The 21,181-nt window shown below is 44.4% G+C and overlaps 1 protein-coding gene across 1 annotated transcript in view; it reads left to right on the top strand.

Annotated features, from left to right (window-relative positions):
• The first annotated feature begins 645 nt into the window (after positions 1-645).
• Positions 646-21,181, top strand: part of PTPRB (protein tyrosine phosphatase, receptor type B) — a 36,012-nt gene continuing 15,476 nt past the window's right edge. The window contains exons 1-16 of the mRNA XM_026052756.1: positions 646-686; positions 2,489-2,767; positions 3,008-3,265; positions 4,134-4,397; positions 6,747-7,010; positions 8,829-9,089; positions 11,084-11,350; positions 12,699-12,962; positions 14,157-14,420; positions 14,882-15,145; positions 15,897-16,160; positions 16,864-17,133; positions 17,768-18,031; positions 18,853-19,116; positions 19,463-19,744; positions 20,566-20,844. Coding sequence (XP_025908541.1) covers positions 647-686; positions 2,489-2,767; positions 3,008-3,265; positions 4,134-4,397; positions 6,747-7,010; positions 8,829-9,089; positions 11,084-11,350; positions 12,699-12,962; positions 14,157-14,420; positions 14,882-15,145; positions 15,897-16,160; positions 16,864-17,133; positions 17,768-18,031; positions 18,853-19,116; positions 19,463-19,744; positions 20,566-20,844 — 4,048 coding nt within the window. The 5' untranslated portion in view covers position 646. The remainder of the gene's footprint in view (positions 687-2,488; positions 2,768-3,007; positions 3,266-4,133; positions 4,398-6,746; positions 7,011-8,828; positions 9,090-11,083; positions 11,351-12,698; positions 12,963-14,156; positions 14,421-14,881; positions 15,146-15,896; positions 16,161-16,863; positions 17,134-17,767; positions 18,032-18,852; positions 19,117-19,462; positions 19,745-20,565; positions 20,845-21,181) is intronic.

Raw genomic sequence — 21,181 nt, 5'->3', positions numbered from 1 at the left:
AATTCCCTGTCCTTAGCCCTGGGCTCTTATCTCCTGGACGAGGCAGGGGATTTTCTGCCATTCCAACTGTCTTTGYAGATCATGTCCCTGGAGCTGGATGTAGCCGTATCTGTCCCTTGGAGAAAATACCCACAAAGTGCACAGAAAGGGAATTCTCTCCCCTGTCAGTGCAAGTGGAGGTGCAGAAGAGTTCAAGCAACATCAGGTCTCCTGGGCAGCCCCTTTGCGCGCGGGGCGGCATTAATCCCTGCCGTATCAAGCGGTATAAAAATATCCTTGTGAAAAGTATTGGATTCCTGTGCTCCATGCGCGCTGTGCGCCTGCCAGCAGGGACTTGTGTAACAATGTAAATGGCTTTTTAAGTGTTTGTTTCCACGGAGGGCTCTCGCAGCCCAGGCACTTCCCAGCCTCATTGTTCCTCTGCCGGGGCGGATGTGCAGAGCACTGAGTGTTTTGTTTGCTGGGCCAGAGAGATTAGATAAAGTCTGCGCTTCTGAACTTCACCTTCTAGGCACGCAAACCCTTTCCAGGGAGGCCACCTTGCCCAGGASAGCCCGAGCCCCGCGGAAAACATGGGCACTCTCCTGCTTCATGGAAGCTATGGCAGTATCATGGATCGATAGCACCGATTGCTTTTCCAGGACTAATGAGTAGCTCCCCCAGCCCTAATCCTAGCTGCTGCTGGGGTGAGAATTAAACTTCTTGACAACTGTCGTGGTGCCTGTTCTCTTGCAGCCGCTCAAATTGAATATTTTTTTGGCCGGCTGCATGTGACCGTGTGCAGGACTGGAGTTTATTTCTGCCTCCCCAGCTTTGACCTTTCTGATTAGAACAATTGCCTTCAAGGAACAAGTCTGTACTCCTGCTATTCACTTTTGCCAGAATAATAGTCTTTAGTGGATTAGTATATATTATAGGTGGAGCTGGTAGTCAAACCTATTGTTAAGATTTCCTGATACTTTTCATTAAAACCTCCTGTTTGAATCGCTGAACTTGGTCAAGTTTTAACTACTTGGCCTGAAGTCTGGTATGCCTCTGCTTTGACTTGAGAGGTTTTTTTTTCCGTCTTTAAGCAGTAGTAGTTTGACCTTAAAAAAAGAGGTTAAGAAATGAAGACTGCTATTTTTCTTCACTTTTTTTCTTAATTTTTATTTCTTTGTCTGAAGAGCAGCCATGTCCCAGTGGTCTAAAGGCTCAAAGGGTCTGGGCTCAAAATTCCCCCCTAATTCCCCCTGCACATGAATGACAAGGATAGCCYCAAAAGCTGAAGCAGATGACCCTGCCTACACCCCTGCTTTGGAGAAGGACAGCGTCAAAGCTATAGCCCCATGCTGCTGGCACTGCTGTATTCCTGTGAGGAGGGGTAGGCCCCCCTTTGCCTTTACTTTTTTGGCCTTTACAGTGCATTTTTTAATGATGTGATCTACACTCTTTCCCCTGCTTTGTTTAGGGAATCAGGCAACAGCATAGGGAAATAAAAAGAGTTTTATCAATGCCTTGCTACACCAATGTGTAGTCTGTTTCTTYTGGTTTGCACGAACTTTTGTGGGAGAGAAATAGTCCTGGAGAATGCAAACAACCAGAATCTTCTGTTTTGGATGATGGTTATAGAGTACTTGCTATTTTGCAGGTGATTTTACTTGATAGCTACAGAGTATTCCTGTGTTGTTTATTGAGAGTTTCTCAAAATCCTAATTCAAGATATTTCTTAAAAGCTTATCCAGTATATATTTATATATATATTTATATATATATAAAAATATATATTAATATATATTAAATATGTTTATATATATTTAATAAATTATATGGATAATAGCGTAGTRTAGCAGAGCAGAAGCATATTCTGTAAGAAGCTGTTCAAGATGTTTGAAGATAACACCCAAACCCAGGGGACTGCTGCTCTTAAAACTTTGTATTTAGCATCAGTCTAATGTGTCAGTGCTCGTGGTCAGCTCAGCCACTGAGGGAGCCTGAAGTAGSTGTGAGTTGCTTTATCATCTTGGTGCTGCCTATGCAGCTAAAAAGTGCCATTAATAATAAAGTGTTCATGTAAGCACCAGGAAATGGAGGCTGCTTTATAGATACCACTGTATCTACAGTAAGTAAAGGCGCTGTCTAATTTTAAGGGATTTTGTGTTTTTGTTTCCTAATACAGTTGCTATACTTCTGCAGTCAGCAGATTTTCAGGCTCATTTTTTTTCCAGCCACAGCTGTACATGCATTTCTATAGGTGTGTGTGTGTATGAGTATACATATAGATACACACAGTTCTGTATTCAGCAAGGGCGCTCCTATAGGCCAGTTCTAGTAGCACCATATTTAAGAATAGAAAGAAAAAGATATTTTGAATAACATTTGCAGCAAGGTGTGGCAGAGGGGGAGCATTTGAAGTTTTTTATGCTGTTTATGTAGACTGCTGCCCATCCTAACCCAAAAAATACCCTTTCTGGTTTTATGTTCTTTTTATTTTTTTTCCTAACTACAGATCCCTTACCACCTCCTCAGTTTGAAATTAATAAGGAAAAAACTACACGAACAAGCTTACAGGTTTGGTGGGATCCTTCGCCAGGAAATGTGGACTTCTACAAGCTACTATTAACTGATCACAGTGGTAAAAAAATACAAGAAGTCTCCATACCAGGAAGAATGTCAAGAATGGAAAACACTTTTTCTAGTCTCATCCCTGGGAATAAATATGATATCATCCTCAATGCAGTTGCTGGAAATAAGAGTACATCTGACCTTCATATAAGTGGAGTAACTGGTAGGACCTCTTTTAATATATCCYCTACAGTATTTTGCACTTCTTCATTTTGAAATTAAACCATCTATGTAACTATTCTACATGGCAAGATACACATATTTAAGTATCCGTTGGTTATAAATAAAAATAAACAAAACATGAAATTCTGGCTAACATTAGGAGTCATTTCCTAAGCGTGGAAGAATTGCCAAAACTGTAATTAGCTAATAGGCCTTAAGCATCTCTCTCTCATTCCAACAGTACCGTCCCCTGTGGAAAACATTCAAGTGAGTGTCACGACAGACACRATCCAGGTTTCGTGGTCTCCTGGCACTGGGCACGTGGATCGATACAGGCTGGTGCTGCTGGATAATCGTGTCCCCGTGCAGGAGATTAGCCAAGAAGATCCCTTGACTTCTTACACTTTTTCTGGACTTACAGCTGGGCACCTGTATAACCTGTCTGTCGTAAGCCAGGCTGCAGGACTGGAAAGCAGCACCTTTAAGACAGTCAGGACAGGTATGGTTTTGGAATTTGTCACTCTTACAGGAYGGGATCGTGTTGCAGTGTATGTCCCCAAGCTTCAGCGACTCATTTGTCTTCTGCAAATGCTTCTCTCCAAAGGCTGTAGAGGGAGTCACAGCCACTCCAAGCAAGTTTAGCAGCTAACTTGGCTACACAACTGATTTAGGYGGCTGCATTCAGCATCTGAATTTAGGAGTTAACAGTCTCAGCCTAAAGTCTGTTACTTTTAGGGCCTATGGATGAATGCTATTGTCACCTACCATTGGCCATTCTGGGGATTATCTGTTGTTTTATTTATCCAGAATCTTGATTTCCTCCTGTTGTGCAAAAAATTGTAAACCTCGCAAGCTTGCTCCGAGTATAAAAATGTTCCATCTACAATTCACCATCCCCTGTTTTGATACCTAGAGTGCTCCTAGCCTGAAAATGAAGTTATTGGAGGTGGTTATGCTTTTCCTTTGCTGGAAAGGTAGAAGTAATGAATTTGAATCCAATCTCACATAATGTGGTGCAGGTCTGGTATTGCTCCAGTGTTTACACTGCAGATGTATACGCAGACATCTCTGTACTTAGGAGCACGGGCTTGTTTTGTTTTACAGTCATTATTAGCAGCAAATATGGGCATGACCAACAGCTTTACCATTCTGTGAAGTGATAGTGGGCATCACAAGAGATGGGAGCTCTGGAGCAGATTATCAGAAGCAGGGCTGTTGCTGTTGCTGTAGCCCTTTTTACTGTTCATATTCTGTCAGTCGTATTTGATCTCATGTAACCATTTGAAAGCAGAACTTCCTATCATAGTTTGAAAGCAGTAGGTCTCATATGTTCTGTAGTTGTAATATCTCRTTCTCTTTCCTTTTAGCCCCAGCTGAAGTCTTAGATTTGACGGTGACTAACGACGACAGCTTGGATACCTTGAAAGTGAAGTGGCAAAGACCTCCAGGAAGCCTCAGTTTCTATAATATCACTCTCTCTCATCTTGGATCAGTTAAAGAAGTCAAAACTTTACAGCCATCCGTCACAGAGACTCACTTTGACAAGTTGACTCCGGGACGTCTGTACCAGGTCACCGCCCGCACAGTCAGTGGTGAACTGTTCACTGAGACGGTGGCAACTGGCAGAACAAGTAAGTCCTCACCTTCACTGAGAACACTGCAACCCATGCTGTTTCTGCCTGCACTGGCCTTGCAGAAAACTCATTGCAGGAGACAAAATGATGTGGGTTCCAGGCAAAATAAGATAAAGAGCACAGTATTGTTCCGGGAATACTCCTTCCTGCCCCTCTGGCAAGAGTGTCCTGGCAGCCAGTAGCTGGAACAGCATAACTGGAGAGCAGGAAACATGGAGGCATTTGGGGAGCGGATAGATGGATGAGCCTGGGACAAAACTGTTCCACTGTATTCCACTTCTACCTAAGTTTATTATCTAGGATTCAGCATCACATGATATATAAAATGAGTTACAGTAGAGGAGAGCCTGCATGCCAACAAATTGTTGGTGGTTTTTTAAGTAATTTTGATATAATATTACCCCTTGCACCAAGCACAAATCTACACATAGGAAAAGATGAGGTCTCAGCTTTCTTTACTGCAAATAGCATGGACAAAGGAAAGCATAAAGCAGTCTGGGTAGTGCTGGGTTATGTTTCATTTCTCTTCTTTTAGAAGTATAATTTTCTCTCAGATGTCTCATGTATGAATCCTAAATGTGAAAAATCCTTATGCAATTCTCCTGCAGCATCACTGGTCACAAAAACATCTTATCTTCTCCACAGTATCCCAATGCAGGTAGAATTTAGATGAGAAACATTTGTGAGAATTTGGGAAAAAAATAGGGTGAAGATTACATACAGAAATTGGTAGTTCGGCACCAATAAATATAAAACGTGAGTGGGACAGAGAGAAAGCAGAGTATTTGTTTTACAGGATGTTTATCATTTAGAACTAAACATGCCATATGAAAAGCAGAAACGTCCTTGACAAATCTAGCTACTGCCTCATTTTCAGTGTTGAATGATAAGGCTGGAAGATACCTGTAAGGTCTTTGAGTCTGTTACTTACAAGGCCAGAGAAGAACATGTCATTTTTGTTTGTTCAGCCTACCTCAAACACCATTAAGATTACTGTTTCCATCTGAGGGAGAGCCTCAGGCCCTCACACAACACATTTATATCTGAATTTTTGATCTCTTCAGTGCAGGGGATCTAGAAGTGCCATTTCCAAAGATGCTGAACATAGGCAACTCCTTCCCCGGGTTTTCCTTTTCTGTAGTTATCAAGAACTTTAGTACTCGAGTCACCTCAGCAGATACCTGTGACAARTTAAGTTTATAAACCTGGGTTGCCAGGTCTAGATACTGACGGGCTTTGGCACTTAGGATCTGTCTGTAAGGGAGGGAGTTGGGTGCTTGAGAACCTAATCTACATTGGTCTGCACTGGGACATTATAACCTTCAGAGAAACAAGGTGGCAAGTGCTGGACATCTCAGGGACTGGAAATTTGGGMATAATAACATCCAGCCAGTCTGAAAAGGATGAGCCTTTCTTCTGATATGGTTCAAGTGCAAGAGTGCTTCTTAACAAAATACTGGTTGCTTTTATCAATTTGATCAGCAGTTGAAAGGCATCTCTCATATTTGTTGGTATGTGGGAGACCTAGCCTTGATATCGAGCTAGGCCTGTGGAAGTGAAGCTGATAAGTACTTGGTGGTGCTGCTGGAAACCTCTCAATCATTRCTATGCCCTGAGTAATTAAATATTAACTGAGCCAGAAAAAGCATGATGACACATGACAGCATTCCTCTAGCCTCATAGTTTACATTTAATGCTGGTGTCAGGGCTCTCATGCTGAGCTGGCTGTGTCCTAGCACCTAATGCATCAGTCTTCCACATCCTCCATGGGGTTCCTATTTAAGTATTCCACGAAAACCAGAAAAGCGTTAGTGGGCAGGACAGGCAGGTCWCTGTCCCAGTGTGGCCTACAGTCTGTCAAGCAGAGGACAGGCTTTAATAAGCTGAGGTTTGAACCCTGGTGCCTCACAGGCAGGAGGGACAAGGACACACAAGCCTGTGGTGGAAGCAGCCACCAGGCTGTAGTTTGGCCCACAATCACAGAATATTGATTGAATATGATTGAATGATTGAAGTTTAGCCTTAGTTTTGACAAATCGATTGACAGATTCCCAGTGAACTTAATTGGCTCCAGAAAACAGCTGGGAAGCTAAGCGAGGGCACTGCCCGAGCCCTTCTCAAGATGCGCGTGGGACATCTTCCCAGCGCTGTGAAGGGCTCCCCACTTCTGCTGTCAGCGGCAAACACTGACAGGCAGGGAAGACTGAAAACTACCTTTAAATTATCTTTAAATGACCGTCCTTGCCTTGTGCCGGATGCCTCATGCCGTGGTCCCCGTGACGCGAGGCCGCGCGCTCCCCGCGGGCGGGCCGGCCTCAGCGGTGCCGCCTGCCTCTCTCCTTGCAGCYCCGCAGAAGGTGCCGGAGCTGAGCGCCAGCGGGCGGCCGCGCTCGCTGCGCGTGCGCTGGCTGCCGCCGCCCGGCGACTGGCAGCGCTACCGCCTGCTCCTCTGGAACGCCTCCACGGCCCTGCTCAACGCCACGCTGCCCAAGGAGGCGCGCGAGTTCCTCGTGCGGGACGTGGGCCTCGTCCCCGGCAGGCAGTACGACGTGGAGCTCCTCGTGGAGAGCGGCGCCCTGCRGAGCTCGGCTCGCTGCGCGGGGAGAACAGGTCAGCGCCGGCCCGGGGAGCACCGAGCCACCCAACGCCGTGGGCTTGGTCAGGCAGACATTACCGGGATAGGTGGAAACGAGTTGCGCTGTTCAGGCTCAGCTCCCATGCAAGCAATAGCAATCAGCGTTTTCAGCAGTTCTGTGGAAGCTGTCAGCACTTATTTTCATGGTCAATATACTGTTAGTGAAGGTTTAGGGAATCGTATCACCATTCTGCCCTAACCAAGACACAACGCTGGCTCTGCAACGTTTCACTGCTACCTGTTGTAGCTGGTTGCAGATGCCCCCTATAAGTACACCCATAGGACAGCGGTATCAAGCTTCCTGTATTCTGTTCTTCAGACACTGTTCTTCAGTGTGAACAATGGCAAACTGGTATTCCTGCCAGCCTTGACAGCAAAGTGGTTAGTGGTTAGTGGCGTTAGCCAAAATTGGCTAAAGTCAGTTAGTCTTAGTGTGGTTCTTCCACAAAATCCCGATTCTAGCTCCTGTGATCCATGATGAAGATGTGAAAAGTCTGTTCAAGTCAACTTTTCCAAAGAAAATCCATCTGCACTACAGTGACTGCAGTGGAATTCTTTGGGGGTGTGTTGGAGTAAGCTAAATCCACACCCAATTCCTTCAAACTAAAAAAATAATTGCAATATGGTTGTTGATGATTCTCCTCTGTGGATGCAAAATGAGTGCAATTCAGAGAACAAGAAGGAGGAGATTATCAGGCACAGCCTGATCCTTATCTCACGGGAGAATGAGAGATAAGATAAGGGAGCCTGCGTTACTTTCATCCTTCCCGTTGCCTTCCTTGCCTGTGACGCCCTTACCTTTTACTCCTTGAGGCTTTCCACTTTGTTGATTTGCTCAATGGCAAGGCCAGTGGAAGCTACAGAACTGAAACATCCTCCAACATTTTTAGCTGACATTATCAGAGCAAGCAAGGTCCTGATCTCAGTTGCTCTGATATAAATCAAGAATAACATTGTTTAACTTGATGGTGCTACTTTTTGCTGACACAGCCAAGAGATTAGACACAGCCAAATAAATAATTTGCACCAGTGATTGTTTCACAGCTGTATTTGACCCCACAGTCGGGTACATAATGTACGTGTTGTGAAGCACACATATTAGGGCTTGTTCTGATTTAATTTTCTCCTATGTAAGCCAACAGCCTTGGAAAACAAGTTGCATTTTGGTGATACCAATGCAGAGTAAGAGACAAAAGAAACTGCCATTAGTGGCAAATGTCTTGTATCTTCTCTGCACGTGTGCATGTGTGCAAACACACACACACACACACACACACACACACACACAGAGCAATTCACTGGTGCAAGGTCAAACACTTCCCTTTATTTCTCTGCAATTTTGGAGCAACCCTCAACTTTAGTGAGTTAACTCGAGCAAAATCAGACTGTCACTCCGACCTGATAGTTTACCTGCTTTTTTGTCACAGCTAGATTGGCCTAGCTATATCTTCTGGTATGAATGTTTTACATATGTGTATAGGATCCACAATTCAAGAGGAGGCTCACTGACTCCCTGAATTTCTGTTCACCCAGAGATGGATAATCTGGCATAAGTTTAAATCTAAATGTTAGAGCCATAATAAATTGTTGAAGTCTACAGACTTTTGTTGAAAGAAGCACAAATGCTCTATTTGTTAGATTTGCCTCCTTGACATAGATGAAGAATCTCCTTGGGATACCACCAATATTCTGTTGCTCTCACTCTTATAGCTTAATTCCTTATAGTAGCTTGAATTACATGTGTATCCACTACAAGTTTCTGTGCTTACTATGATATTTGTCCACCTCTGCAGCTCCAGAGCCTGTTCTCCAGCTCCGTGTCAAGCACGCCAATGAGTCCTCGCTGAGTGTCATGTGGACGACCCCTGTTGCAGAGTGGGACAGCTACGTGGTTTCACTGGGAGACAGGGACCTTACTGTCATAAAAAAGGGGCTTGCAAAAGAGGCTAAGGAATTCACGTTCACAGACTTGGTACCTGGAAGAAAATACACAGCTACAGTTACTACCATTAGTGGGATTTTAAGCAACTGGACTTCAGTGGAAGGAAGAACAGGTGCCATACTGTCCATCTATTTTAATCTTTGCTTCTTGTAACTAACAACAGCTCAGTTTGCTTCATAGTGAAGCAGTGTCCAAGTGTCAAAAGCCTTGAATTTTCATTTATTTATTCATTTATTTCCTCAGCAAAATAAGTTGTTTCTGTGTGTGTCATTTATACCCCCATCTGATGCCTTGCAGTGTTTATTTAAAAGTTTGAGGAAATGGATATGTAATTCCTGGCAAAACTGTTCTCTGCAATATGATGTCACGTCTGATCAATTTACATTAGCACAAGATTCCATATAAGAAGAACAATTTTAACTGCCTATCTTAGGGAAAGTCACTTCCTTGATTCAAAGCATGCATCATCTGGAAAAAAAAAAAAAAAAACAGGAAAATGTTGCTTTAGGGGAAACATTCCAAGATTGAGAGACACAAAACATATGCAACCTTGAAAACATATTTCGAATCTTTCTGCTCTTCTGATTCCGAAATCTCTGCCTGTTACTCAGGATGAGGACTGTGACACAAGGGAAGTCCCGTTCCCCTGCAGGGTGCTAACGTTGTGCCCGTGTGCAAGTTTTAAGCTACATGTGTTCCTCTGCTCTGCTCCTGTTGTTATGCAAGCAGACCTAAAATGGAGCTCTGGGCTGGCACAGCACAGGAAGAAACAAGCTGCTGGTGCGTGGATCTAATCATGCCCRTGGCTTGATAATGTCCTTTACTGAGTGTTTTAACTCCTTCCAAGGCCTGTAAAGTTTCACTTGACTTTCTCTGCTTTGTGATTAGATAGTTGGGGTTTCATTTCCTTCTGCCTTGCACCCTTTGAGGAGGCCCATTCCAGCATAAAGGTTGCCATGCCCCGCTTCACTATTACAAATCAATGCTTGAAAGCAAATCAGGTAGGGATAACTYGTCGGCCCTACGTTTGAAGTGTTGAAGAATGAACATTATGCATTTGGAGCATAGATCTTAATAAGCACCCCAGTCTTTTGAGTCTTCTTTATAAGAAAACCTACCCTGCTTGTAAAATATATGTTGCAAATGTGACAGAAATAAGTCTTCCATGCATCCCTAATTTGTCAGCTTACAGTGAAACCTGAGATTCTGTTAGGAAAATATTATAAAAAAAATCAAGTTCTACATGAATTGTTTTTCATCTGTGTGTCTCATTTTTCAGCTTGTGTTAATGATCTCAAATTCAGTAGTATGTGTGCAAAAAGATCAATATAAAAGAGAGGACTTTGTAATCACATTTTCTAAAGTTAAAGGAAGAAGTAGCCATATTCCCTTACTTTGATTAAATTGTCAAGTTAGAAGGACAAAAGAACTTTGGGTAAAATTTGTGCTAGATATTCTTTTTTCTTCTTTTTGATCTGCAAGCTTTAGCATCTAGTGCTTAGAAATGCTATAATTGTTTAACAATTATTTCATCTTTTGATGGCAGAAAAATTTAATATCAAGATCTTCTAGTGTAAAAATAAAAGATAAAACCAAAGACATCCGTCTCATTTACCACAAAAATGAAAGAGCCTGAAGCTCCCCTGAGGTGTAAATGACTATGAGATATTCATGGAATTGATTTGCAGTTTAAGAGGAGCGAGAGTTAGGAAATAGGAGAGAAAAAAGAGAATGAAAGAGACAGTCTGTGTACAAAATAGTCATCACAAAAACAAGACATTTCTTAATTTGTTTGCTTTTCTTAATGACATTTATAAAATTCAGTCTTTTCTAGTTCTCCATTCTTGAATCATTTTCATCTGACCATGAAAAGCTGTTCCGAAGCCCAAAAGACCTTGCTGTGCCACAGATAGTTCCCATAGACCACATCCCATCAGACAGGAAGCAGGCCACAGTTAGATTATTTTTAGTCTTGTTGAGTCTGGCTGTAAATTGGAATGTTCTTTTGATGCACTTCCTCAGAGTGACTAAACTTGAGTTATCTGGGGGGGTTGTTTTGTTGTATTTTGTTGCTTCTCAGTAACAATATGACATTTTGCATTGCAGTGCCAGCCCAAGTGACTGGTCTGAGTGTGGCAAGTCAGGGATCGACCAACAGCTTGTTTACCAACTGGACAAGAGCCCTGGGGGATGTAGACTCCTACCAAGTCCTACTGATTCATGAGAATGTTGTCATTAAAAATGAGACAGTTCCCAGTGAAACCACCAGATACCATTTCCACCCCCTGAAACCTGGAGGACTCTACTCAGTCGTTGTAACCACTGTCAGTGGGGGCATATCTTCCAGGCAGACAATTGCAGAAGGGAGGACAGGTAAGCAAGAAATCCCCCACCTGGTCTTTTGTAGACTTGTAAAGGCTGAGTTTATTATAGAAAATGGACTTACAGTTAAGCTGTTGGACTGAAAATTCAGAAACATGAGGGTTTCAGCTATACACCTTGTTCCTTTGCTCCTGTTCAGAATCACAGAATCCCAGAATGGTTGAGGTTGGAAGGGACCTCTGGAGATCACCCAGTCCCAGTCCARCCCSCTGCTCCAGCAGGGACACCCAGAGCACGGGSCACAGGGCGGCATCCAGGCGGGTTTGGAAGATCTCCAGAGAAGGAGACTCCACAGCCTCCCTGGGCAGCCTGTGCCAGGGCTCKGGCACCCTCACAGTGAAGAAGTTCTTCGTCACATGGAGATGGAACTGCCTGTGTTGCAGTTTGCACCCATTATTCCTTGCCCTTGCCACCACTGAGAAGAGCCTGGCCCCTTCCTCCCTACATTCCCCCTTCATGAACTTATACATGTTAATCAGATCCCCTCTCAGCCTTCTCTTCTCCAAGCTAAACAGGCCCAACTCACRCAGTCAATGTTGAATGTTATATATTGCTCATGAGGAAAAATTACTCTTTATGAAGCCCCCATTATCCTGGGTAGAATAGTATTTACTGTTGTATCAAATTACAAAGGTTTCATGAGCCATGAAATGTAACACCAGTCCTCTAGATACTGCGATATAGGGAAAAAGGACAAACAGTGTAACTTACCTTTATAGAGCTTGGCAAAAGGCAGGCATTCTGCCCTTTGCAGTTGGGGAACACCAAAAGGTGTTACATACATAGGAATATTCTGTGAAATCTTGAAATATTGTTGCCTCTGACAACTGATGGCCAACTCCTGCACTGAGGTGAGTCAGTTCRGTGTGTGAGAGCCCGGGGAAAATGGGGCAGTTGATTATAAGTAGGGTCTGACAGTGTAATTCCCCAGTAGCCTTGTAGGTGACACTGACAGCGACGTGGAGCCAGGCAGCTCCACAGAACCACAGACTGCATTCGAGCTTTGGCCACCAGGCGTCAGAGGATCCATTGCAAATGAGACACTTCCCAGCTCAGCGTGAGCACTAGCGCTTATTCCTGTTAGTGCCGCATGGCAAAGTGAGAGGGCAGCTCATCTTCTGGGACTTGAGAAGTGCTGGGAATGTGCCCCCAAAGGCAACAACGTCCCTCACAGAGTTTGGGAAGAGCAGACGCCTGCTGCTCCGTGGGAGCCGGCGCCGAGCTTGCTAGTTCTCAGGGCGAAGGCATGTTTATTTTGCAGGGTTGCATTCCAGGCATACTCGCATCCCTAGGAATTAGCCAGCTAAAGCTCGTCTGCTTTTCCTTCTTTGTTACACAGTTCCTTCCAGTGTGACCGGAGTGACGGTGAATAACTCAGGCCGCAGTGACTACCTCAGTGTTTCTTGGCTGCCGGCTGCTGGAGACGTAGACAGTTATTTGGTGACTCTCTCTCACRGCGACCAGGTTGTTCAGACTCTCACCATTTCCAAAGCCCTCAGCGAATGCTCCTTCAGCAGCCTTACRCCAGGGACGCTGTACAATGTGATGATCACCACCAAGAGCGGGAAGTATGAGAATTATTCCTTCAGCCAGGAACGAACAGGTAAAGAGAGCTTCTGAGGGAAGCAGGTAGCACCTTTGGCTAGGTGTTGCCAAGAAGCTGTGAATATCTGGTCAAAACGTGGATGGGGTAACTGGAGGTTAGAGGATCAACTCATAAAATTGCAGCCTTGCAGACTTAGTCTTATTCTTATGCCCCTGCTGCTGCTTTATGTCATATCAAATGACTTCAGCATGAATAAAAGCCAGGTGTCCTGAACTTTCTCCATGGAAGCTGATGTAAAAACGTCAGGAGCAAGGCCTCGCAAACCAAAGTGTCACTGTGTCATGAAGAAAAGTATTGGGACTAACAACAATAAATCTATTGCCATGCTCCCCCAAAATCAGCGTATCTGCAGAGCTTTTGAGGCTAATATCAACAAGAGTGTCAGGGTTTCTGTGTGTGAGCATGAAGGAGAAAAACATAATGGAAGAGTGTCAGTTCTGAGTGGGTAGAAAGCAAATGTCAAATTGACTCAAATGCATTTTTTGCACTTAGTCACTCTCTCCCCTCACATGTATCCTGCAGAATATCTGCCCCCAGAAAATTATTTAGACACTGAAAGAATAGAATAGGTACTGGGTTCTGAAAATACTAGTAAATGGCTATATAAATGTGTAACACTGTGTCTTTTGGTCTTGCCAAGTTTAAGGAGGTTATAACAAGAATAGAGAAATTTCACAGAAGAGTGGCAGTAATGATCAAAAGTGTCCAGAAKCCTCTTCCAAGTTTGAAAAAAATGGGATTTCTTAGTTGGTAAACAGCAGACTAACAGAAACATGATAATGGGCTTTTAAATGATGAAGAATATCAAGAACATGCAATTCTAGACTCCTCATGGAAGACAAAATCTAGGGGACAGTCATGTAAGTAAGAAGCAGCAGCAAATTCAGGGCTACCGTGAGCCTGTGAAACTTACTGYCCTAACCAGAACTGACAGAGTTGTTCCAAAAGGCACAAAACTGGGAAGGGAAACTGCCTCCATGGTTTAGGATGTAAACCAGCCTCTAATGGAAATTCATAAAGTTGCTATTTTAGCACATAGGTTATTGCTTAAATCCACGGTGTGGGCTTTTTGCAGCTTCCTCAGAAATATCTGCAAATGACCACAAATATAATCCACTACAGCAACTGCTGTTACTTGGAAAATTGTCGCTTTCTGAATCTTTAATTGTGTGTGGTTTTTTTTMCTTGCAGTCCCTTCTAGTGTTCATGGACTTACTGTCAGCAATTCTGCAAGGAGCGACTACTTAAAGGTGTCCTGGTTACATGCCTCTGGTGACTTTGATAATTATGAGGTGATCATYAAGAACAACAACGACTTCGTCCAAACAGAGAGTGTCCCTAAGGATGAAAATGAATGTGTGTTCACTAATCTGGTGCCGGGGAGGCAGTACAGTGTCACTGTCAGTACACGAAGTGGGAAATACGAAACTAGTGCAAGGGTCTACGGCAGAACAAGTAAGTAAATACCACAGAAACAGGTGGAGAGCCTTCTTTTTTTCTGTTTACTATACCTGGGCTCAAAATCCTGTATCATTTTAACCCTTGAATGCTGAGAGTGTGACTGTTCAAATAGCTGTCATTCTAGAGATGGAGAGCAGTATTTAATTTGTAACTTTTAAGTGAACGACAAGTAGAAAGTGAAGAGTGTATTTCACTCTCMGTTTCTACTTTTATACTGATGCTTTGTGAACTCCTTGTCCTGGAATAGGGCCTTCTGGTGCTAAGTAGGGCACAGCAAGAAAGAAAGACCCCTTTACAGTTAAGTGCAGTCATCTGTTGTGTTTCCTGAGGAACTGAATGCAAAGCTTTAGCTCAGGAGCATAGTCTTAAAGCTGTTATCTCAAAGCTGTTACTGTTTCGCTGTGATCTGTATAATGGTAATAAGTACTGAGAAGTTTCTTGTCTTGCTCTCTCAGTGCCAGCCTCAGTTAAGGATCTGACTCTAAGTAACAGGAGCACAGAGGACCTGCAGGTAACTTGGTTAAAGGCTGAAGGCGATGTTGATAAATACGAGATTCAGCTCCTCTTCAATGATATGAAGGTCTTCCCACCCATTTTCCTTGGAAACACCATAGAGGAGTATTGGTTCACAGCACTGACTCCAGGGCGTCTATACAAAATCCTTGTCTTGACAATCAGTGGAGATGCTCAGCGTGCTACTTTCATAGAAGGCCTGACAGGTAACACACGAGGCACTATTTAAAACATGCACTGCAGCTTTTCTAGAGGAAGGGATGAAGAGCAGAAACTCAGGGCTGAGTTGTGCTGCTATGTGAGTTCTTGTAAGCCTGGCACCAAATCAGCAGCTCTCATAGAAAACTGTACTAATACTTCAGTTTGATCTACCCTTAATAAACAAATGTCACAGTCACCAATATTTGATTTTTGGCAGCTAACTCGGTTTGTTGCATAGAGACCGTGTCAAGATGTCAGCGCTAAGTTTCTGTTATTGCCATGCATGCCAGTTGTTTACTTAGCATCTCTGGCTTAATTATTTGAGTCAGTTCATGCTTCTGTTTGCCCACTTGAAATGAAAGGGCTGGATTATAAAATGGTTAACTAAATGTACAGAAAAAAAATCTCAGATTTTCTGAGAAGTTTTTAAAACCTTATTTGAAGAAGAGGGAGATTATCCAGATAAAGAAGAGGGAGATTATCMAGATAAAGGAACAGGCAAACTTTTTTACTTTAACTTACTTTTTCTTTGCCCTTTCTGTGAAGATATTGATTTGCCCTTTTAAAATGGCACAGTCCTATACAAATGCCTGCAACCTTACTGTGTTTACCTACACGAGTGAAATTGCCTATACCTGCAAATGCCCCCCAACCTTTGAATCATTTGCTTTAGCCATTAAAAAAGGGCAGGAATTTAAAAGACTGAGTAAAATAGGAGATTTGTGAGCGGGTGCCTCTTGTTCCTCTCGCTTCCAGTGCCGAGCGCCGTGAGGAACCTGCACGTTTCCCACGGCGGCACGAGCGACAGCCTGCGCGTGAGCTGGGCGCCCGGCGGCGGCGACGTCGATTCCTACACGGTGACGCTGTTTCAGCAGGCGCAGCAGCTCGATTCGCAGGCGCTCTCCAAGCACGCCTCGGAGCTCACCTTCCCCAAGCTGCAGGCCGGGGAGCAGTACCGCGTGGTGGTGCAGTCCAACAGCGGCGCCCTGCACAGCAGCGTGGCGGCCCTGGGCAGGACAGGTAGGTTCCTCTGAGCTTTCCTCTGAGACAGGCTGCAAATGGCACGAGGATTTCCCCGAAGCCCAGTCTTGTTTGATGAGTTGSACACTGCCTGCTGATGATTCTGTGATTCTATGTGACATACCCTCAGGTGTGGAGGGTATCCAACCAAGTTTGGATTTCCCCACACCTGAGGGTATGTCACATAGAATATGTGACATTTCGGCACATAGCCCCGGTGTACTGCCTATTGACACGCTGTGTGTCACAGTGGCACGAGTTGCTCATGGTCCTTCCCCTCTCTTTTGTGCTTGGCATGTGTTTGCTGTGGGCTTGACTTTCCAGCTAGCCCTGCCTGTTACATGCTGTTCGTATTTTGCACCAGTTTGTGGCTGCGTTTTCTTTTCAGAACTTTTCATATGCCTTTTTTAAATGTTTGTCAATTCATCTCTCTTTCTACCTGCCTCTTTTCATGGTGATTTAAATGCATCTCTTGCCTCTCCATTTCCAGTTCTGACGTCCTTGATACTCTCTGGCTTCATCTGCCTGTGTGTTATGTCTAGGAATTATGTGCACCTACAAACACATGCACAGACATCCTTACTCCCACAAGTGAGCATGCAGATTTATAAAGATATTCTCTGTTAATTGCCATCCTCACAATTGTGTATTGAGTGGTCCATATTTTACCTGGTGACGTCCTCTTCTTAATTATTGCTTCCAGTTCCCGCCTCTGTCCAGGAATTATTTGCCGATCATGGTTATAGCAGCCATTCCTTGCTAGTAACGTGGCAGAAAGCTCCTGGTGTAGCTGAAAGATATGACATTCTGCTCTTGAATGAGCAAGGAATCCTCCTGAGCAACAAATCAGAGCCAGCTACTGCCAAACAACACAAATTTGAGGATTTATTACCTGGCAAGAAGTACAAAATACAAGTTTTGACAGTCAGCGGCGGGCTCTTCAGTAAGCGAGCAGAAACTGTTGGCCGAACAGGTAACTAGAGCATCTCAGTGTATTTATATTTCCTCAGTCAGATATCATTAAATACATGAATCATCTTTAAATCTTGGTCCTGGAAAGCRTCCAGTAAGAGCAGACTTCAGATATTTACACACCCTTTTTCCTGACATGTGCTTGATATATGAAACCGAAAATACCTAGCACCGTAATGTGGTCGTAGTTYATACTAAAGATATTAAACCAAAGTGCTTAGTGCTTCCCTCAGTCTGTCCATTATGGAACCACCAGAATTCTTTATCRTTCTTAAGCTTTTAATTCACACAGTCTAAAGCTCTTAGCCCAAGATTTGACGTGGATATACATGTCTAAATTTTAATCCAAGTCTTGCAGGCTTTACTCAAGCCAGGCTTCTCGCAGAAGTTAATGGAGAGCTCTGTGCGAGCACAGAGTGGAGACCTGGCCCTATTGGGAAACGCAAACATGTTGGAGAGACTCAGTGGCACCTCATAAATGCCTTCCTCTGGCTTCTGAAGGTTACCATTGCCATTACTTAGCTGCTTATGGCTTGAGAGGAAAATATTCCCGTAATGAGCTGTTGCCTTAGTAAAGATTCAGCTTAGTGGCTAGACACCTTGGTACTTACTGCTGTGTTTATCCTCCTYCCCAGTACCGGCAGCTGTCACGAATCTGAAGGTGACAGAGAGCACCACTGGCCAGCTCTCCTTCAGCTGGACCACGTCGCMGGGCGAGCTCGACTCGTACGACATCTTCCTGTACAACCCGGACAAATCCCTGCACGACAGGATCTCGGGCGAGCAGCACCTGCAGCAGTGCTCGTTCCAGAACCTGCGGCAGGGCAGGATGTACAGACTGGTGATCGTCACCCACAGCGGAGACCTCACGAACGAGTCCTCTGTCTTCGGAAGAACAGGTAAGAACCTCTAAGAAAATCATTTGCCTCCAGTGGGGTGGTCATTCTAGGCTAGAATGTCTTCCTACAAGTGTCCAAGTTGCCTCTTGCACATGAAAAGCAGTAAATGAAGAAGGTCAGTCCTAAGTGATGTGGTTCAAGGGGAAAAATGAAGCAGAGAAGTTTGCTAATTATCTGTGTTTTACCAAAGTTCTCATGTACTCTGATCAGGAGAAGGGCATCCTCATCTCAACCACATAAGCCTATTAGAAAAATGGCTGTTTCCCATCCTAAAAGCACTGTTGGTCTGTGAACACATGAGACAAAAAGGCAAAACAAATCAGATCARTGGGGACAATAAAACTTGTCTCATGTGGTGAGCTGCGGCTGCAGCTCCCTGTTTGTTCAGCCCCGTGTGGGGACAAGAGCTCCCTGAGCACCTCAGACACTCTCTACAATCTTTCTTTATCCTCCAAGGCCACTGTATAATAATATACATCCATTATAATAATAAATACATCCAGAGACATACCACTGTCTCTGGATGGTGGTTCACTTTGTTCAGCTACCTCAGGCCTGGATGTTTCCAGGCACTCAGTGGGAAAAAGCTGCTTAATATTTACAAAATGGTCCGTTGTCCACATTTCAGCTCCTTTTGGTAGATAATGGCACTTCAAATTAGGAAAGAAAACTATTGGAATGTACTTTCTGGTGGCCTTTTGTCCAGTTGTGATGTCTGTCTGCATWATTACATGGGTCCCCATTACAAGATAAACATAAGGTTTGCTCCTTCTCCCCATAGGAAAGTTCTGCATAAACTAATATCTCCTTTTTGTTTTCAGTACCAGCCCCAGTTGTTGGTCTAAAGGGCTCCAACAGAAACAGGACAGACAGCCTGTGGTTCACCTGGGATCCGGCAGCAGGAGATGTCGACTTCTAYGAGCTGAATCTCTATAACCCAAATGGGACACAGAAAGAAACGTGGCAGAGGAAAGAGCTGAAGGAATGGCWTTTCCAGGGCCTTGTTCCTGGCAGAAAGTACACCCTGGTTGTGGTGACTCACAGTGGGGACCTCACCAATACAGCAAACGCCGAAGGAAGAACAGGTAGGGGACACAAAAACATTGAGCAAAAGCTCAAGCTTAGTCCCATCCAGCAGAATTCAGTTCACAACTATGCAACAGGCTTATTCTGAGGCATGGTGTATTTTAAGAAAGGTGGAGAAGATAAAGAATATCCCACTGAAGGTATTAACCAGYAGGGTCTGATTTTGTTCAGCACTGTTCAGCTTATGAAGGCTCGGGTATAAATAATGACCTGGGAACTCATTATGTACGTGGTTAATGTAAGTCACTTTGCACTGCAGGAAAATTTTAATGGTTATTTCATCTCGTTTGTCATGTGTTAAAAGTTCATTTTTCTGCTCTTTTTTCCTTCCCCTTTCCTGTGTAGCACCCAGCCCTCCTAACACTGTGTCGTTCACCGACATTGCCAACACTTCTTTGTCCATCACTTGGCTGGGCCCCCCGGACTCGACAGACTACGACGATTTCGAGTTGCGGTGGCTCCCGAGAGATGCCCTCGCCGTGTTCAACCCCTACAGCAGCAGCAGGTCCAAGGTCCGCATCGTGCACGGCCTGCGCCCGGGCAGGCTCTACGAGTTCAGCGTGAGAACCGTCAGCGGCGACACCTGCAAGACCTACAGCCAGGCCCTGTCTGCCAGCGTGAGAACGAGTACGTTGAGCTTCCCCCGGCGCCCCAGCGCTGCGACGGGCTCAGCTCAGCTGCTGAGTCCCACCAATCCCACTCACAGGCAGCAATTTCCATTCAGAAATCCATGAATAACTGTCCGTGAAGACACAATGAGCCAAAATGATTCCAAAATGAGCCCTAGTTTTTTCAAGAGGCACTGTTTCATGATTAAAAATTGGCATATGCAAAGTTTGGATCCAGAGTGGGGCTGTTTGGCTGCAGTGCTTGAAGTAGTCAGTTGCAGGGATAAAGCAAACCTGAAGATGCAAAATTCTTTAGTATTAGGATTAGCAGGATATCGAAGTCATAAAAATGTTTTTGGAACAATCAAAGGCTGAATGAGACCCTGCTGGGCTAGATTTGAACCCGTGAAATCAGACTTTCAGTGCTCCGTGTTTCTGACGGTCAGTGCTTGGGGGTCAGCATAGTCTCCAGCTGTGTCAGCCTCAGTAGCAGACTCATGAAAAAGTGGCCTGGAATTGCAAAAATAACTGAGCTTTGGAGAGCTTTGGTGGAGTGGTTTGGTCAGCTGGTTTTTACAATTAATTACTGGAGCTTCAGAGACGTGGTGAACTTGACATGACTATCTCCAATTTCAAAGGGCTAAAATGAGCTAGAATCACTGACCTAAAATCAGACACCATACACTGGTTGGAGAGGTGGGAATTCTGGCTTCTGGCCTTCCTGCTAATCATATTATTACTGAGGAATCTAAGGATGCTGTCTGAGCCGTAGGGTGGGCAGAAAGTATATGGTGCCTTTCCTCTTTTCCACTGAGCTTCAACTTTTCCACATTTCTCTAGAACCAGACAAGATACAAAGTCTTCACTGTCGACCGCAGACCTCTACTGCCATTGCGTGTTCTTGGACTCCTCCTGATTCTGACTTTGATGGATACAGTGTGGAATGCAAAAAAATGGACACCCGTGAAGTGGAATTTTCCAAAAGGATAGACAAGGACAGATCTCTGCTGAATATCATGACCCTCGTACCCCACAAGCGGTACCTGGTGTCCATCAAGGTGCATTCTGCAGACATGACGAGCGAGGTGGTTGAGGACAGCACCATCACGATGATTGACCGTAAGTGGGACGCAGAGCYGCTGCAGCGGGAAGCAGGAACAGGGATAAACGATCGCTTGTGTTGGGCAGGCAGCAGCAGAGGTTCTGAATTCTGCAAGTGCCAGTGTGTGGCACCTATAGTGGGGTGGCCAAAGCAGGGAGACCCTCTCCTTTGGTCCCTCTGGTGACAGACAATGTAGGATTTTGACTATATTGCCTTTCATCACATTGCAGAGCCTGCTTATTTGGCTCATTCGCTAAATATAACCTGAGATACATGAAGTTATCCTCTCGTTCATGATGTTCAGCACCAAAGATTTCATCTTTATCACACACCTTARTTTGTCCTCCCTGCTGC

Source organism: Nothoprocta perdicaria, unplaced genomic scaffold (assembly GCF_003342845.1).
Source record: "Nothoprocta perdicaria isolate Ctin4 unplaced genomic scaffold, notPer1 scaffold_91, whole genome shotgun sequence".
Classification (NCBI taxonomy): Eukaryota; Metazoa; Chordata; class Aves; order Tinamiformes; family Tinamidae; genus Nothoprocta; species Nothoprocta perdicaria.
The sequence above is the reverse complement of the archived record's forward strand: the minus strand, read 5'-3'. Positions and strand labels throughout refer to the sequence as shown.